This window comes from Choristoneura fumiferana, chromosome 20 (genome assembly GCF_025370935.1).
Source record: "Choristoneura fumiferana chromosome 20, NRCan_CFum_1, whole genome shotgun sequence".
Lineage (NCBI taxonomy): Eukaryota > Metazoa > Arthropoda > Insecta > Lepidoptera > Tortricidae > Choristoneura > Choristoneura fumiferana.
Window position 1 is genome coordinate 353678 of NC_133491.1, and position 20392 is coordinate 374069.

Below are 20392 nucleotides of genomic sequence, written 5' to 3' on the forward strand. Positions count from 1 at the left end.
ACTGCAGAGGCCTATGAAGTAAGGGACTGATGACAAGTTAGGCTAGACGGCCGAGTCGTAAACGAGACTGGATAAAACTAGTCCTGCAATCCCTGTGGTGGCGAGATTGTATAGTGCTTTTCTCAAACAATGTGAGAAAATATTAAATAGTACATTGTGTCTTAAGGGCGGTAAATAAGGAATTACGAACGAGCGTCTATTAGAAGCCCGAAGTCGAAGATTGAGGGCTGTAATGAGTCGATGTTCGTAATTCTAGTACCGCCCGTGCGACATACAATGTTTTTCATCACATTTGCGAGTAAAATTGTATATTTGTAGAAGAAAAACTAAGTAACAAACTCATTTACCGACCTTGGGCTTCATGACATGAAAATTAGTAGGTACGGGATGACTCATTTACCGACCACGGGTTTCATGACAAGCATATTAAGGTCAAGGGTTTTATTTGGGGGTTGCAACCAAGGTAGCCTGCATGTTACGGCACTGTTACGAGCAAGTGTGTGAAAATTAAAATAACTACTAGGTATTCAAGTAAATAATAGTTTAATTTACCGCCTATACATTTTTTAAACTTTCCGTTGGAACAAGCTATTCGAACACCATGTATAACCGCAGATAATATATCCTGAATAGTTAACAGTTTCAAAAACTCGTTCGTCTTTATAACAAATTACTCATTTGGGAAAAAAATCGGAAAAAAGTCTGGATCCTCTACAAGTTTTTACCCTGAATTTGTCATGGAACAGCTGTATAGCGCGCTCCAAAGTCTGTATGGGGACCAGCATGTCTTGGATAACGTGGGCGCGGTCATACAGCCTGCCCACCGCCTCGGGCTGCGTCAGCTTCAGCAGAGACACCTCCGGCGGCATCAGCCAGCCGAACAGGTAGCGGAAGATCACGTTGTTGCCGAAAGATTATGTCCTGGGTAGGAGTTTCGCGTTAGAAGAGGCTCAGAAAAAACAATGCAAGTTATAAAACAGAGGTTAAACTATTAAATTTAGATTTAAAGTTTATAATTATATCTTCATATCAGCCGCAGGACGTCCACGGTTGGACATAGGTCTCCCCATAGATCTCAAGTTGCTTTGCGACTTTAACCAGAGGCCGTATTGCCTAAAGTTTCTGATGCTCACGATCGCAATCAAATGACAGTTTTCCCATACAAAAACCGTCATTTGATTGCGATCGCGAGCGTCAGAAACGTTAGGCAATACAGCCTCAGGTCATCCATCCATCTCGTTGGTGGACGTCCTACGTAAAATATGTCGACCGGGTGGCCAAGTGGTTAGAAAACCTGACTACGAAGCTTGAGGTCCCGGGCTCGATCCCCGGCAGGGGCAGACACTTGCATGAATAATACGGCTGTTTGGATGTGGTAGATCAGATTCGATCGGTCGTCGATCAGATTTATAGCCTACGAATCAGTCAGAAAACGTCGAAGAACCTGTAAGGGTCTCCCTGCATCTATCAGCACGAAATCAGCAAAAGCCGATAGAAAAAAGCTGTGTCTACGCAACAAGAGCGAAAAAGACGTTGCCGCGTCGGCAGGCGTCAGCCGATCCGAGCCGAACCATCCCATTTTAGCTCTTATTACGTGGACGTAAAGCTTTTTAACCCCCGACGCAAAAATAGGGGTGTCATAACTAGTTATAAGTTTGACCACTATGTGTCTGTCTGTGGCACCGTAGCTCTTAAGCGGGTGGATCGATTTGAAAGCGTTTTTTTATTTGAAAGCAGGGTTTTTAGCAATGATTCTTATACATGTTTCATCAAAATCGGTTCAGCCGTTTTTGAGATATCGAACTTTGAAGTGACAAAGTCGGGGTTTTCCAACATTTTGTTAGTTAGGTTATTTCTATCGACTTTTGCCGATTCCGCGTCGATTGATGTGGCTCGCTCTGCTTCGGAGTCGCCGTTGAAGCATTCTTCTCCATCTAATTCTACCAACTCACTTGCAATTCCCAGAAAAGGCTCTTGGTGTGCCTGTGATAGTAGTCCCGGAGTGGTATATACTCGACAATAGACTGTCTTGCATTGAGATGCTTCTCCACTTGCTTAAAGAACCACTCTGAATACCATTTGCCGATAGGGTTGTACTGCAAGAAACAAACAAAAATTAAGAAACTCGCTGTTACCATCGTTCTAAATAAGCTAACCAACTTAGAAAATTTAAAAGCATTGTCATTTCAAAGGTCAATATCTCATAAACGCCAGAATCGATTTTTGACAAAAATAGCTAAGAACCACCGTAAGGAAACTTGCTTTCAAGTAAAAAAAACGCATCGAAATCAGTATGCTTAGGTAAAATGTTTTGATGCAATGAGGGCTATCGTTTTTTGTCTCACTAGATGGCGCACTGTTGCGTGAGGTTTTTAAGTGTGGCTTTCAGAGTCTGTTATTACGGGCGTTAAAACAAAGTTTAGATTAAAATCATATTTAAAACACCTTAAAACCGTACCATAAAAATATCCAGCCACAACAGTGTTGCTTAGTCCCGTTTTGTTCGGAAAAAAGGAGGACAAAAGTTTCCGAAAGACAAAACTGTCTCAAAACACAGACATTCATTGCCCCGTAACGCATAATTGCCATAATTAATTTCAGGTAATGCAAAATATTCACAAAAAATTTCTAATTATAAATAAACCCGCGGAGCTCACACAAAAATTATGAGATTTGACATTTCGGAGACCTCACGCTACACTAGCGCCTCTAGTGGCGAATTCATACGCGATAGCCCTCATTGTAATGACTCTCGAATGAAGACCGTGGATGGGCACGTGCAGCGTAGGATGCTCACCAACGAGATGAATGGATTGGTTATAACTGGAGGTCTATGTTTTATTAAACTTTCGTGATTCTCACTTATAGTTATAAATATTAGTTTAACTATTTTGTATTCGTTTTTAGTTACTATTAGTTTATTTATTCATTCAATACATCATTACATTATAATTTACATAAATGTCAGTTATAAGATTTTTTATTGAAAATCGTCAAAGGTAATAAGATTAGTAATAATTATAAAAAATAAAATTCTAAGCATGTCATGTGAATGGAAACAATTAAAAATTAGACTTTCTCCTCAAGGGATCGTCAGACTGAAAACACATTGAAATGTATATAAAGAATAATGGCGAAAATGTCAAGGTTATGTAAAGATTAATACATTAGGCAATAATTGAGTAACAATTTAAATGTCAATGTAAAAACAATAAAATAAAACAAGATAATAATAACAATTAAACAATAAAATTAAAATTTCAGATTCATAAATTCATTTACGGAATAAAACGCTTTTTCCAACAAAAGGTCTTTTAGTCGAGGCTAAACGTTTCATCGTTCTTTTCGCTTTTTGAGGGTAGGTTTATCTGTAATGTTGTTGTACTGGTATTACTGTTTCTGTCTTTTGTCCGCCAGCCAACCCGCTATAGACGATATTCCAGCATGTGTCAACAGGGGCAGACTGAAAACCAGCGCTGGCAGCTTCCGCGTAAGCGCAGCATTAGCTGAGTTTGCTCCTTTTGCCGCAGGACAGACTACTTGCAAAGTTATATTCCTATTTTTTTAATACTCTTTTTTATAATCTGTGCTGTATTGTACTATTTTATCTTTGTTACACACAGCGCCATCTATCTACTTTCAGCCGAGCTAACAGAGGTCTCTTCAACCGAGAGAACTGTTGGCTTCTCTGTTAGTTCGAACCTGTGAGGATAGATGGCGCATTTTCGGGATGCTCCCCCGCTGCACTGCTTGGCCAAATCCAAGATGGCGATTTGTGACCTAATTTTATAATGAACCAATAAAACGATCTGTTTCAATCTTTCAATATATTTATATTAATATCCTGCCGCAACACTTGTATTGTTTATATTGTTGTCTTGTATTGTTTGTACTGTTGGCAATTAAAAACTTTCTTTCTTTCTTTTTATGGGAAAAACCTATTGCCAACAATGGACCTTTTACGGCTGACATGATGCTGGCCACGAATAACGACATTTATCAAGATAAATGTCAAATAATGTTTTATAATACCTTGCCATCGCTTCCAATTTCATCCACCATGTCTCCGAGCATGACTACTCCTTGATCCTTGTTGTAGAGAAGTGCTTCTACGAACTGGTGAGGGTTTTGTTTCAGAGACTCCTCTTGAAACCTCTTTGAAAGTTCAGCAAACTGGTATATGGGTGATATTCGAGGCGAACATATCTGAAAAATATAGTAATTTAAGCCAACAGATATGAAATTATATTAAGTAATTTTAAATTTGCCGTACATTTCAAACAAGCCTTGGTAGCCAGTGGTTAACTTATGGCGCGTAGAGATTCGTGGGTTCGATCCCGGCACACACTGTGTTTTTCGAAATTTATATGCGAAACTACTTTTTAAATTTGAAACATCTACACGAATCCTTCACACACCTGCGAAGAAATTCGAATGTGTGTGTGAAGTTCCCTATTCGCATTTAGGCCTGCGTGGGAACTACGGTCCAAGCCCTCTCGTTCTGAGAGGGCTGTGCCCTGCAGAGGGATGTGTATAGGACGATATGATGATGATAACTTTTAAATTTAGTTTAGGTACCACTTCATTTAAAAATTGCCTTAGGCATGGCTTACTTCTTGGCAGGAATAACTTTCATGACAGCTGAAGCTAAGAACCCAAGAGTGCCGTATGACCATGGAACCGCATAGAATAGATCTGGATTTTCATCCTGCAACATTAACGAGAAGACGGCATTTAGGAGTACGTAAATAGATCTTGAAATATAAAAAAAATAAGTAGGTACTATATCAAGTTTGACTTATAAATAAATAACATTAAAATAGACAAGGTTTCAAACAACCTTTACTACAGGTAAACAACAGAGCCATCAGCCAACAACAGTTCGTACTGCACGCAGATGTTTTGGAACAATCCGTGGACGTGCGACGAGGTTTCCCCGTGCCCAATGACAGGCCGCCGACGGCAGCTGGTCCAGCTCGGACCCCACGGTACGCCAGGCCCAGGGCTTCCAGCTGCGGGACAGCGGCCCGATTCACCATGGGTTCGCAGCGGACTGTCTAAAAACGAATTTTTAAATTGTAACGGAACACTAAGCATGCATGAGTTTCGATTTGCAGGTGGAGGCTTCAAACTTTTGGTCTTATGTAAGTGTTTAAGGCCCAATCAACTAGTTTTTACTGGACGCTTGTAGCGAACTCCGCGTTACGAAAATTGACTCTGGTTTACCAAAAACGTACTTCCACAAGATATTCACGGTTTAATAGGTTAACTTGCCGTACATGCATGTACCATGTACACCACCATTAAATTACAGAAAAACATGTTTACTACAAAACATCTGCATTGTTTGAATAATGCCGGACAGGATTAGTTCGGTAAAAAATTTGATTGGCCCTTAAATCTACGATTCTGGCAGCTGAGCTTTTAATAGAAAAGTTTTTCAATACGTAGTATACTTTACTTCGTACGGCATAGCATTGTAAACTTTAATACCTATTTCAAATACAGTTGGCCAAGAATTTAAATATTTTCGACTGAAATTATGCCGATATCGTATTCCAAAATCGACACGCGTACTTGAGTCACCAACTTAACTCTAGATCTGTGTTCGTACCATGTTATTCTTGTCAACTTCCAACACATCGACGAGGTTAACTTCAATATTGGTGAAGGTCTTCTTGTAGAGCCCCTGCCGGAAGGACATGGTCTGCCAAGTAGGACGCGCAGTGCAGAGCCGCGTGCTGCGGTCGCCAGACAACCAGGCTTTTATCTGGAAACACCAGGTAGTTATTGGAAGAGTCGGCCAATCTGGAAACCTGGTGGCGAGTCGTCAAAACTGTTAACAAAGCACCCAAAGCTAAAGGCCTCTGTTGATTTTCATTTTCAGATTACTTTGCAGAAGTCTATCGATCAACTACTGAACTAGTACCTTTTAACTTACTTCTCCGCTACCACCGGTAAACAGCTACATAAATCCTACTACATATTATAAATGCGAAAGTGTTTGTGTTTGTATGTTTGTATGTCTTTTACGTCGAAACGGAGCGACGCGGATCGACGTGATTTTTGGCATGGAGATAGTTATGGGCCAGAGGGGTTTGTGGACGTAGCTGGGATGACGATAAATATTAAATGGGCTCACGTTAGGCTTCTTTTATCCGGATATTGCTGCGGGATCGATAAAAAAAAATAACCGCTAGGATTCATCCCAACCTATAGGTATTCGATCTATTGATGGGCACAGACCTCTTCTCAGAATGAGAGGGCTTGGCTACAAATCCCACGCGAGCCCACTACAGATTGGAAACTTCACACACACGATTGAATTGCTTCGCAGATCTCCTGGTTTCCTCTCAATGTAAAGCTCGTAGTTTTCAAATGTATTTTTTAACCCATCACGCGTTCTAGAGACTACATTAGTCTCTAACTTCTTTTGTGCGGGAAATGTCCTTAAGACTAAGTACTGACTGGTAGTCTCTAGAACATTTCCCGCACAAAAAAAGTTAGGGACTAATTAGTCTCTAGGACGCGTGACGGGTTAAACAGAATTAAGAAAAATAAAAAAAAAGATTTTGCCAAATCGCGAAGCGGTCCCAGCTCAGCATAGTGTTGGCCGTGTGGGCCAACGCTGGTCTTCCGCTTTGGCCGCTTGGCGACTTCACGGAAGGCAATTTCGCACATGAATTACAAAAAACTGTGACGCGAACCTAGATTTGAACCCACGATCCTCTGCTTGAGAGGCAAACCACTAACTAGGCCACCGGCGACTTTAACATTCATTACATTACACATGTGGGTGAAGGTCATTTAATTTTCATATTTCATGCTCCAAGAAGATTTAAGAAAATAATCCCTGATTCTAACCTGTCTCTGGACTTCTTGAACCTTCCGGTCGTGCATCCTCGGCGCGCTGTTCAACTTGAAGACCACATAGCTCCGGAGTGTGGACCACACCTTCCACACCAGTGACATGGGCAGCAGCGCCGTCACCACCAGCACCCAGCGGTATTCCACCAGGATATACTCGAGGAGAGTTTCGGTCTCTATTGCTGTCATTATTGCTCTGAAATATTGGGTTTGAGAACTACTATGACAATATTTATGGCAGAGCTTTTTTTAGGGTTCCGGAGCCAAAACGGCAAAAACGGAACCCTTATAGTTTCGCCATGTCTGTCTGTCTGTCTGTCTGTCCGTCCGTCCGCGGCTTTGCTCAGGGACTGTCAATGCTAGAAAGCTGTAATTTTGCACGGATATATATGTAAAGTATGCCAAAATGGTACAATACAAAATTGTAAAAAAAATTTTTAAGGGTTCCTCTCATAGACGTAAAGTGAAGGTGATTTTTTTCTATATTGTGGGGTATCTTTGAATAGGTATTTTAAAACCATTAGGGGTTTGCTAAGACGATTTTTCGATTCAGTATTTTTTTTGCGAAATATTCAACTTTAAAGTGCAAAATTTTATGAAAATCAAGTGCCCCCTCTAAAATCAAAACCGGTGGGTGGAAAATTTGAAAAAAATCAGGATGGTATTAAGTATATCAAACTTTCTAGGAAAACTATAACAGCTAAGTTTGCTTTAGAATTATTATATTATATTTATAATCATATAGTTTTACTCTTAAATAGCAGCCTAAAGTATAAAATATACCTAAATTTCGAAGATTCCGTATAAATACAAAATCCTTAGAAAATATTATTTAATTTTTTAGTAATGGCTACGGAACCCTATTTTAGGCGTGTCCGACACGCTCTTGGCCAGTTTTTTACTATGGAAGGGAGGAAAACGAGCAAGAGACTTCCGCCCCTAAGAAAAAAATCCAATGCTCTCGTTTACAATAATAGTTTGTTATAGCAGTTTTACATGTCTGTCTATTATCTATTGATAATCACAAAGAAAAAATGATGTTTTTTATTATTATTTATCTCAATTGCATGTAAAATATTTTATAAAAGCAGACATTCTAAAGACCGACACACAAAAAAGTTCACTAATAGGTACAGACTACCTAAAAATCTATCCAATCGCCATATTCTATTAATATAACAACTCACAGCGGTCTATGTTAAAATCTTAATTACCTAGCATCTGTTACAATAATTATTATTACTCACCTGCTCTTTACCTGTTGTCTACTAAAGTGTCTAAAATCAGAACCCAACCATTATACGTCTCTAGCAGTTCATATCTACCGGCTAACTGATTGCCACTTCAACAAAAATCACGATGATATCTCATGAATTTGTCAAAACAAGCAAACACGCAACCTTCAAAACAAGCAAATTTAAACCTTAATCAGTACTATATAAGACTGGCCTATTTGTAAACCGTTGTGAGCATACGAGTATAATTGTGGATTATATATTATGTCTATTTTCTAATAAAAACTACTTTGTTTCGTTAGAATAAGGTATCTTTGAGTTACTTGACATTCAGTAGACGATTAAAGATTGTACAATTCGGAAAGAATTTCTGATATAATAAAAAGATAAACACCTGTATTACTTATCGTCATGATACCAATGAGGACCAATGTTATATTTGTGGTAACTATGTGATTGATTAGGAATTTAGGATCATGTTAGGATCCATGTAATCATCATTATGTACTTTGCTTCACACAACTAGATGGCGTTGCTGGCACTTTCTTTCTTACTAACCACTAACGCCCTCTATTAGGATCTATTTGCAACCTAGCTCTTTATCAATACGTAAACAAGTTTGACATCTTAAGCTTTTTATTAACAATTGCTCCTAACCATGCGCCTAAAAAGTGGTTAAATAACAACACCAACCATGGTTATTTAATTATTACCTAACTAGTTGTTGAGTGTAGGTACTTTTATGTGCTACTAAGATAAGTTAGGTTAGGTATATTTTAATTTATTACAAAAAATTACCAAAGTTATGTCGAATAACGTAGCAGTTGTAACTGGAGCAAATAAAGGACTCGGATTCGAAATAGTGAGAGAATTGTGCGAGCAATTTGATGGCACAGTTTATTTGACATCAAGAGATGCAACAAGAGGTTTGGAAGCGTGCAAACAATTGGAAAATTTGGGCCTCAAACCTGCTTACCATCAACTGGACGTAACCGACTTTGACAGTGCCAAACGATTCTGCGATTATATTAAAGAAAAACACGGTCGAATAAAGATACTAGTGAATAACGCGGGAATACTTTTTCTCAAAGATTCGCCAGAATCAAAGACGTACCAAGCGGAACAAACTTTGTCAGTGAATTTCTTTTCCCTTGTGCGCTTTACCGAAGCAATTTTGCCTTACATTGAAAACGGTGGTTCCATAGTCAACATCTCGAGTTCCTCAGGGCACTTGTCTAGAATACCTTCTATTGAATTGAAGGCGAGAATCAGCAGAGAAGATTTGACTTTGGAAGAATTAAAGGCGTTGATGAACGAGTATGTTGATGCGGTTAGAGAAGGAAGGGATGAGAAAGAGGGATGGGGTAGCTCCCCTTACGTAGTGTCTAAAGTTGGTGTCAATGCTTACACGTTTATGTTACATCGCAGACTGACTGACAGGGGTAAGAGTAATGTAGTTTTTTACAAACTTGCAATGACTGTTTGATGACCTTGGCCGCTCCAAAGTATCTGATGGTGACTGTACTTTAAGTACCTAATAAAATACTTTGAATTAGTGAATCAATCTAGTCTAGGTGCTTCAACGACATAACACCTAGGCATCATAACACTTAAGCCCTCATTTTTGACGCCTGTCTATACTTACCCTTCGCAGAGATAGCAGTGAACTGCGTGCACCCAGGCTACGTGCAGTCCGACATGACGCGGGGCGCCGGGTCCGTGCGCCCGCGCACCGCCGCGGGTTTGCCTGCGCGGGCGGCGCTGCGGCCGCCACGCGGGCAGTTCCTGTGGCACACGGGCGCCGCCGTGCCGTGGGACGGTTCCGACCCGAGAGGGTACATCGACGGCATGAATGTTTAACTTAGATAATTTATTAAATCAGGCGTTACTTAGCTGAGGTATATAGGTACCTATCAATAACCTAACCAACAAAAGGTTGGAAAACCCCCGACATTGTCACTTAAAAGTTCAATATCTCAAAAACGGCTAAAACGATTTTGAAAAAACATGTCTAAGAACCATCGCTAGAAACCCTGCTAAGTATCAAATAAAAAAACCACATTAAAATCGGTTCATACATTTAAGAGCTACGGTGCCGAAGACAGACATACATAGCGGTCAAACTTATAACTATTATAACACCCCTCTTTTTGCGTCGGTGGTTAAAAACAACTGCTTTACTCACCCAGTGACTGCATGGCGTTTGGTAGCGAGTGAGCAAAGTAATACGGTAAGTATTTGACAACTCCTGAATTTGCCATATCTTAATATTATTATGAAAATATAGATATACAGATAGTGTTTAGCGAAGAGAAAACTTAAATCGGTTGAAAATTGGATTTATAGTGTTTTTTTGAAAAATCTATATACCTGTCTCTTTCTCAAACGCTTTTCTCTATGCAGCAAGTATGGCGGTACTGGCGTGTGACGTCATATGCCAGTATGTCTTTCTCTGTTTAATCTTGAATTTCAAACCTTTATAACTTTGTTATTTGTAAAGGTAGCTTAAAAATTGATTTTCTATTCGATAACAGGCATTGTGAAGTTTTAATTTATAAAACATATAAAAATTGTCAAATAGCGTATTGTTTATAGTTCATTGTTTAGCTTAGCTCTTGTCACAGGTCTTCACTATAACTAATAAACCCACATGATTGTCTCCCCTTGGAAACTGTAACTATATAGGAGGAAATTTTCAACACCGCTTGGAGAGAAAGTACAGTCATAAATACATGTTACCAAGACGTCAAAAATATAATGCAAATACCTCTATGCCATTAACCATAAGGTTGGCCTCGATTTATGCTCTGGACTCGACTGTACTTTCAATACTGAAATAATGACTATTTACCAAGGCTATTTACTCAAAAAAAAAGTTTCCTTATTTTTTTTTCTAAGTTTAAAATGAAAAAAAAAAGTCTTTGAAAAAATTACTTAAAATAAAATATAAAGATATTTACATTTAAGGGTCATCTGCTAGAGAGATTCGATTCTTACGATTAACTATCGATTTATGAAATAAAATTATTGAGAATATTTTCAAACATCTTTGAATAGAATTTTATTCCTATTTAAAAATAATAAAACGTTTCCCTTTAGTAAATTTCCTGTCTTTTGCATTTCGACATTCCTTGCAAATGACGATAATGAAATTTTTCATCCTGTATTTTGAAGATAACATACCCGTAGTACAGTCAACGTCATAAATAAGTGATCATTTCTGTAATTTCTGTACCTTGTCGCAGTTGTTGCTTTCAGTCGTTACACAATTTCGTATGGCTTTTTAAACATGCGTTAAAGTGACAAGGTACAAAAGTGATATGATCGCTTATTTATGACGTTGACTGTACAGTGATGTATGTAGCTCTAGGTGACTCAGGACCCCGGTGCTAAAAAGGAATTGGACACCCAAATATATCCCTTACTATCTTCTTTTTCTTGGCAATGTTTATTGTTAACGACAGCAAGTTTTCTTTATTTTATCCATAAGTTGCAAGTAAGGTAACCCCCTAACCCCCTGACCCCTAGTAACCCCCTGAACGCTTACGTTCAGCCCTCGGGCCCTCAGGCCCCGGTGCACGGCATTGCCAAAGAGGCCTTCGATAGCTACGCTACTACCATGAGACTAATTTATTTATTTTTCACCACACTTGCTCGTAAACAGTGTCGAAACATGCAGGCTATCTTGGTTGCAACCCCCCAAATAAAACCCCCGACCTTAATGTGCTTGTCATGAAACCCGTGGTCGGTAAAGAGTCAGTGCCCGTACTGGTGGTGCTGCGCCGTGCGCGCGCTGCTACAGGACCACACCCTGCGGCTGCGGCGCATGCTGAGGGGAGCTGGAGGGCGGCGCTACCAAGAGCGCAGCCTAAGGTATCGCCAATATTTGGAACAATTATATTTTTTCTATTAGAAATATAAAATTTTACTCGCAAATGTGATGAAAAATATTGTATGTCGCACGGGCGGTACTAGAATGACGAACATCGACTCATTAAAGCCCTTCGACTTCGGGCTTCTAATAGACTCTCGTTCGTAATTCCTTATTTACCGCACTTAAACACAATGTACTATTTCATCACACTTGCTCGTAAACAGTGTCGTATCGTATCGTAACATGCAGGCTACCTTGGTTGCAACCCCCCAAATAAAACCCTCGACCTTAATGTGCTTCTCATGAAACACGTGGTCGATAAATGAGTCGGTGCCCATTTTCATGTCATGAAGCCCAAGGTCATTAGGAGTCAGTTTTGTGACGCCCATACACCGAGTGTACGAAAAAAACAATTTTTTAAACCATTGGAATCGATTTTGCTTTTGATTCTGAATAGCAAAAACATTATTTTTTTGCCCATTTGCCCGTGTAAGTATCCTACATACATGTTCTGTATTAAATAAACCGTAAATCAGTAATTTCTCCGACCTTTTCACAGTCGGCAAAACGCGACAGCTGAAAATCGTGCCATAGGCGCCATGTCAGCATTTCGTGGCGTCTATGGAACGATTTACAGATATTTTTTTTGTCGTCCGTGGCGTTCAAAAGGTAAATACTGTGGTATTTGGTATGAGGCTTTGTATATAGTTTAGAAATACCGTAATCAACACGTTCTATTCAGAGTAGAGACACGTTATAGACTGAGCATTTTTTTAGCCTTGCGCATTTAGTAGTCTTTATGAGCTTGTCTTTGTCATTTCTATTCCTCTTATCATCAGTCCTGTGGCTCTCGCAGTCGTACTTTTCTTGAGCTCAGGTGCCTCACCTCTCAGACCCTTAACTCTTCATACAAAATTACCTATTTCTGCATACATTTGAGGGCCACATTTAGTGCCGCTCAGTGTATTATCAAAGTATAGTTGAGTTTTATGTAAGGACTTTTACATAATAATTTTTGAACTAATGAAGCATTCTAGTTTGTAAACTGGCCCGAATAATTTAATGATATGTCTTTAGAGTTGTGGATAACGCTCATTTTCGAGGCTTAAAGACTCGAACCCTTAAGACTAGAGAGTCTTAAAAACTCGACTATATTTGACAATTAAATTGGCTTATGCGTATGGATGCAAGATACCGTCTTTGCGGCCTTCGAGTCGTTAAGCCTCGAGAGTCTTTAAGGTTCGAGACTTTAAGCGTCGAAATGAACGTTATTCACAACACTATATGTCTTGACTGATATTGTAAGTTATTGATTAATCCTTTTCCAGGCTCCGCCAATTTAGACGTGCGACTACAAAATAAATCATAGTTGTATGTTGTTTACCTGAGGGATTCATTTAAAAACGAAAATTATTTAAACGAATTCAAATGATTTTGTACCGTATTGTACTTGGTAAGGTGAACATCTGTGTACATTTATGTGGTTACTATATGCACTATGCCTGGAAAAGGGTTAACCTTTTCGCCGCCACACCAAATACAAAAGACATCACCCAGACGCCAGGCTTCTATATTGCAATGCCTAAAATTGAACGTTAATACAATTGAACGAAGGTTGCTTTTGCATTGAAGTAATGGACGTATATATAGGTCGTTGGCGTCGAAAAGGTTAAAATATATCAATGTTATCAGAATGATCATTCCATATAGATGAGACTGCAATAGGTTGCTTGTGTTGTGAAAGGTGTCATTAAAAGAATTCATAGATTCTTGTTTTGTTTTAATGATCTCTGTTGCAACATCATACGCCGTCCCATCACTACTTCAAAAACGGGTTTAGCGGAGAGCGGCGCGGGGAGCGAAGCGGCCCCGTGCGGCAGTTACGTTCAGACCGTCCTACCGTCAATATCTTGTTATACTGTATCAATCATTATAGTTTTATATGCGAACCAGCTGCCTTTCATTCATCTTCAATATCTTCATCAGGAGCATCAGCTCAAACAATGGTCCTTCGTAGATAGCATATAAAGCAATTACAATACAACAGTATTCAAGATAAAAACACAGAATAGTAAAAAAAAATAGCAGTGAAGAAGATTTGAGTTGTATCGGTGAATCACGAATAAACGGTATCAATAACTTGCATCGGCACGAAAACAACTAGAATCAGTAAAGAACCGTTACGTGACGAAAGAGCCCTGCGACGAAACATCGTCCGTACTAGATCTTCATCATCGTGGCTACATTTTACTCAAGTTCATATAAAATAAAATTATTCAGAAGACACGCAATACAGCAAGATTTACTTAAAGTTACACTTAATAGAACCCAGTGAAAAGACGAGTAATCCAGCTACCCTACCTACATCATCGAGAAGACAACTTTTGTTAATTTCATCGGTCAAGGCTGCGAGTACTAATAACTGAGTGAGTTCGTTCCAATTCCACTTAAATTCCTTCTTTATTCAGTTAATCCCTCCTTTTGGGATTAAAAACAGCACTTTTTAACTGCATTGCATTGGCATTATTTCATATTCAAATAATAATATTAATTAAAATTAAAAAATGAAATAGTAATTTGGCATTTCATAATTTACATTTAAATTTTACATTAAGATACTGCAATATAGTTGCATTTACGCTTATCTAACAAATAAGTATCATCAAATCATTATATTGCTACCGGCGCAGTGCTCCGCTACCTATTTAGTTGCACTTGCATTCTTTCCTTTGTTCTCGCGTCAGCTGTGTTATTGCTGACATAAGTTAAAACTATTTGTTCTATAAATAGCATAATGAGTGAAGCAAAGCTAAAAGAACTTATTAAAAAACGTAGCAGTATGAAAGCTAAGCTTACCCACTTCAATAATTATTTTACCGTTGTACAAAGTAGTGAATCATTAAGCGACGTACAAATAGCGGAATTAGAGTGTCGTTTGAATAAAATAGATTCTTTATACGAAGTGTACGACGAATTGCAGACAGAGGTGGAGTCGATCTCGGACGATCAAGACTTACAGTTTAAGGAACGTGAAAGTTTTGAGTCTCAATTCTACGCGCTCGTGTCGTCGGCGCGGACTCTGCTGAACAGCGCGGCGCAAAGCCGGGAGCCCCGGCCGGGGTCCGCGCCGAGCGTCGGCGCTGTCAGCGTCGCTGACACAGCCAGCCGTGACTTCGTGCGACTTCCGAAGATCGACATGCCTCACTTCGCCGGTGACTTTCAATACTGGCTCGAGTTTAGAGATACGTATCTATCCTTAATTCATAACAATGACAGTATCAGTAATATTAACAAATTCCATTATTTACGTGCCGCCTTACAGGGCAGTGCATCACTTGTCATTAAAAATCTTGATTTTAGAGCAGAAAATTATCCAATTGCCTGGCAACTACTATCAGACAGATACGATAATGAACGCCTTTTGATTAATAATCACATAAACGCGCTTTTCAATGTAGAAACATGTCAAAAAGAGTCTAGCAGATCAATACGAAATATTATAGACGTAACTAACAAAAATCTAAGAGCATTAGCTTCGTTAGGGCAACCAACAGATCATTGGGATACGTTAATTATACACATCATGTCCAAAAAATTGGACAACTTGACGTACCGTTACTGGGAGGAACATCGGAATGCAATTAAAGGTATTCCTACTTTCAACCAGTTCATTAAATTTTTAAATGACAGAGCTGATCTTTTAGATACATTATTAGAAAATAAGTCGTCACAATACAAAACTGACACGTACACAGGCGTAATTAAAAACAAACCGTTCATTTCCAATGTGACGCAATATAACAGTCATAATCATCATAAGTCTATGAGCTGTCCTATGTGCAAACAGAATCATTATCTTTTTAGCTGTCAACCATTCAGAGATTTGGATGTTGAATCTCGCTTAGAAAAAATGAAAAATTTTAACGTTTGTAAAAATTGTCTACGACCTGGACATACGGAAACCAGGTGTAAACTTACTCATTGCAAATATTGTTCTAAAAGGCACAATACATTGCTACATACAGACTTAAACAGAAATTCTAATACAGAAAATAACGTCGTTCTATCCACAGACATAAAAAACAATAATAATTCCCACATCTTGCTTTCCACAGCTTTGGTAAAAGTGTCAGACTCCAAGGGAAGCCTTCGCACAGCCCGCGTCCTTCTCGACAACGGCAGCACTTCTCACTTCGTCACACGACGCCTCTGTGAACAACTGGGACTAGTATTACGTAATAAGGGCTCCACTGTAACAGGTATTAACCACTCAACGTCCTATAGTGCAGAGTCTTGTGATCTTAATATACAATCATACTCGGGTGATTACAAAATTATTTTAAATTGTAATGTCTTACCGAACATAACACAAACATTGCCTTCACACTATATAAATATACAGGATATACCTCTTCCTATAGGTATACGATTGGCAGATCCAAACTTTAATGTTCCTTCTGCGATAGATATTTTAGTAGGAGCAGAAATATTTTGGGACATTATTTCTTCTAATATAATTGACCTCGGCAAACAATACCCTAAATTACAGCAAACAAAATTAGGTTGGTTAGTTTCAGGCGCCTATTATCAGTCAACCGCTTTAAATCAGATACCTACAAATACTTGTTATCATTCTCAAGCACAAAACGATGACTCCATTCTAACAAACTTTTGGGAACTCGATTCTGTCCCATCAAAATATAGCATGTCAAAAGAAGAACAGGCTTGTGAACTAAGTTTTGCTAAACACACTCGACGTCGAAGTGATGGTCGATTTGAGGTACTCATACCTTTAAAAGAATCACCAGCAGTGCTGGGTGACTCATTTGCTCAAGCAAGACAACGTTTATTATCAATAGAGCGAAAATTCGATCGTGATTCCCTATTTAAAACCAGGTATTTAGAGTTCATGAGTGAATATTTGAGTTTGGGTCATATGAGTGAAAACACAGACAAACAAAATTCAGAATTTAATTATTACGTGCCTCATCACGGAGTCGTAAGAGAATCCAGTACGACCACAAAACTAAGGGCCGTGTTCGATGCGTCCGCGGCTACTACGACTGGTAAGTCTTTCAATGACATTCAGATGGTTGGACCAGTCGTTCAAGACGATCTTTTTTCTTTGTTGTTACGTTTCCGACAGCATAAGTACGTAGTGTCAAGTGATGTGGAAAAAATGTACAGATCCATCCTTGTATCACCGTCGCAAAGAATGTTACAACAAATCTTATTTAGGTTTAATAAATCGGATCCTATAAAAACCTATACTTTAAACACTGTTACGTACGGTACAGCTTCGGCGCCGTACTTAGCCACAAAGTGTCTCGTGTCACTAGCAGAATACTGCTCAGATATTAATGCAAAAAGAGCAATACAAAAAGACTTCTACGTCGATGATTTTTTGACCGGTGGTGATTCCATACAATCAGTAATAAATCTTTGTAAAATAGTTGATGAAACTTTAAAGTCAGCACATTTTTATTTACGAAAATGGCAATCAAACAATCCAGCGATTTTAAGTTCTGTAACCATAAACACAGAAAAGTCTATCGCAGAAAAAACATTAAATTTAAATAACAACTTTCCATGCAAAACTTTAGGATTACATTGGGATCCCAAAAAAGATCACTTATTATTTTCAATCAACTTAGATAAAAATAAAAAAATTACAAAACGTGTTATACTTTCTCTTATTAGTCAAGTTTTTGATCCATTGGGTTTGTTGGGACCCTGTGTAGTAGAAGCAAAAATAATCATGCAAAAACTTTGGTTGGATAAAAATAATTGGGATGATGAAGTATCACCACCAGTTAAAATTCAATTTGATACTTTCATTACATCTTTAAATTCACTAAATTCATTAAAAATTTCACGTTGGGCTTACTGCACTAGTGCAGACGACGTGGAGCTTCACACATTCACGGACGCTTCTGAGCGAGCTTATGGAGCGTGCGTGTACGTGAGGACAAGCACGAAGGATGGTAGCGTGTATGTGCGTCTGTTGTGTTCAAAAAATAAAGTCGCGCCAATTAAACCAACAACCATGCCTAGATTAGAACTTTGTGGGGCATTGCTAGGTACAAGACTCTGCACTAAGGTTTTAGAGTCACTTACTGTCAAAGTCAAGACCTGCTACTTTTGGACTGATTCGACAATAGTATTAAACTGGTTAAATACACCAACGAATCGTCTAAAAACCTTTGTACGCAACAGAGTCGGAGAAATCCAAGACAGTACTGCCAGTTACAAGTGGAACTACGTGCCCTCCAAAGACAACCCTGCCGATTTGGTTTCGCGAGGGGTGAAGGCTGATTGCATCAGCGGCTCGGACTTGTGGTGGTCAGGACCAAGCCTATTACAAGCGGAACAAATACAGTTCCCGGTTGTTCCAAACGTTTCATTAAATCAGCCACTACCAGAATTGTCACTACACGTAATTACAACACAAGATAATACACTTCAAAGAACAATTCATAAAATATCTAATTATTCTAAATTAATAAGAATAATAGCTTACGTATTAAGATTCATTCATAATTGCAGGAACAAATCTGATCGATACAAATCTCTTTTATCTCTTTCGGAATTAAATCAATCAGAAATAACTCTATTACAAATTGCACAACAAGAAATGTTTGCTTCTGAATACAAACTTATAAAATCAGGAAATGCACTTAACAGAAAAACAGAATAAATTCACTGTCGCCTTTCATTGATGCTAATAATATATTACGCGTCGGAGGACGCCTTAATAATTCACCTTATAGCTACGATATCAAACACCCAATTCTTTTATGCAGCAAACATCATATCACACGTATTCTTTTTGACCAAAAACACAGAATGCTTTTACATGCGGGTCCACAGCTGCTGTTAAGTCATATTAGACAAAATTACTGGCCATTAAATGGTAGGAGTCTAGCCAGGTCAACTGTTCATCGCTGTGTTCGTTGCAACAGGTTTAAACCAAAGCAAGTGCAGCCAATCATGAGCAACTTACCTAAGGATAGGACAGAGTTAGAGTTTCCATTTTTTAAGACGGGCGTAGACTATGCTGGGCCAGTGATGATTGTCAACCGTAAAGGCAGAGGTAGTGTTTTGATCAAGTCATATATTTGTGTTTTCGTGTGTTTCGCAGTCAAAGCTGTGCACCTTGAGCTGGTCTCAGACTTGACCAAGGAAACATTCATTTCAGCTCTTCATCGGTTCATTGCTCGCCGCGGCAAGCCGCATACCATTTATTCCGATAACGGCACCACCTTCGTCGGAGCTAGTAACGAGATAGCTTGTTTTTTAAATAATTATTCAGATGACATTGAAATTGAACTTCAAAATCATGGTATTAACTTTAAACATATACCACCTTACTCACCGCATTTCGGGGGCCTGTGGGAGGCGGCCGTTAAATCGGTTAAGCACCATTTAAGACGAATACTGTCCTTGTCTCACTTAACGTACGAAGAGATGTCAACTTGCTTAATTCAAATAGAGGCTGTTTTAAATTCCAGACCACTTACTCCTCTTTCCACTGATCCTACCGATCTCTCTTGTCTTACGCCCGCTCATTTCCTTATTGGACGCTCACTCATGTCTATACCGCAACCACCGCTGATAGAAAAGAATATTTCAAGACTTCAGCGCTTCCAAAGAATCGAACTACTTAGACAGCATTTTTGGCAACGTTTTTCATCAGAATATGTGTCTCTGCTTCAGCAAAAGGTCAAGTGGAAGACTCACGGTGAAGATCTGAAGCTGGGAACATTGGTGCTTGTCAAGGATAAAAATCAACCACCTCTTCTCTGGCTCTTAGGGAGAGTCGTACAGCTGCATCCCGGTCAAGATGGAAAACATCGAGTGGCAGACGTCAAGACCAGAAAGGGCATTATACAACGAGCTTACAACAACCTGTGCCCCCTGCCCATTTCATAATATATTGAATACTTCAACCTGGGCCAGTATGTTGCCTCGCAACATCATACGCCGTCCCATCACTACTTCAAAAACGGGTTTAGCGGAGAGCGGCGCGGGGAGCGAAGCGGCCCCGTGCGGCAGTTACGTTCAGACCGTCCTACCGTCAATATCTTGTTATACTGTATCAATCATTATAGTTTTATATGCGAACCAGCTGCCTTTCATTCATCTTCAATATCTTCATCAGGAGCATCAGCTCAAACAATCTCATGGATTATGACTCAATAAGGTACAAATCGAACAGCGGGTAATTGGCATCTCATTTTAATATAGAAAATATAATCTGTCATAACAGGGATATGATTTAGTAAATATATAATATAACGAATATACATACACCATGCGTGTCGAGAAGGAAGACTCAGCGAAAATGATCACAAAGAAACATGAACTGAAACCGGGGACAGCAGAGCGTGAAACAGAAAAGAAAATAAAATCATAA

The 20392-nt window shown here is 39.0% G+C and overlaps 2 protein-coding genes across 2 annotated transcripts in view; both read left to right on the forward strand.

The window, feature by feature from the left end:
* LOC141439356 (uncharacterized) overlaps positions 1–20392 on the forward strand; it is a 1011003-nt gene that overhangs the window by 315239 nt on the left and 675372 nt on the right.
* Positions 8712–14493, forward strand: LOC141439278 (carbonyl reductase [NADPH] 1-like). The gene is made up of 2 exons (XM_074103528.1): positions 8712–9544; positions 9757–14493. Exons 1-2 carry the CDS (start codon positions 8908–8910, stop codon positions 9960–9962), a joined length of 843 nt encoding a protein of 280 aa, XP_073959629.1. The 5' UTR covers positions 8712–8907; the 3' UTR covers positions 9963–14493.

Coding starts and splice junctions, on each gene's coding strand:
- LOC141439278 (XM_074103528.1), top strand. CDS start 8,908: ATGTCGAATAACGTAGCAGTTGTAACTGGAGCAAATAAAGGACTCGGA. Junction 9,545..9,756: donor TCGCAGACTGACTGACAGGG/GTAAGAGTAATG, acceptor TACCCTTCGCAG/AGATAGCAGTGAACTGCGTG.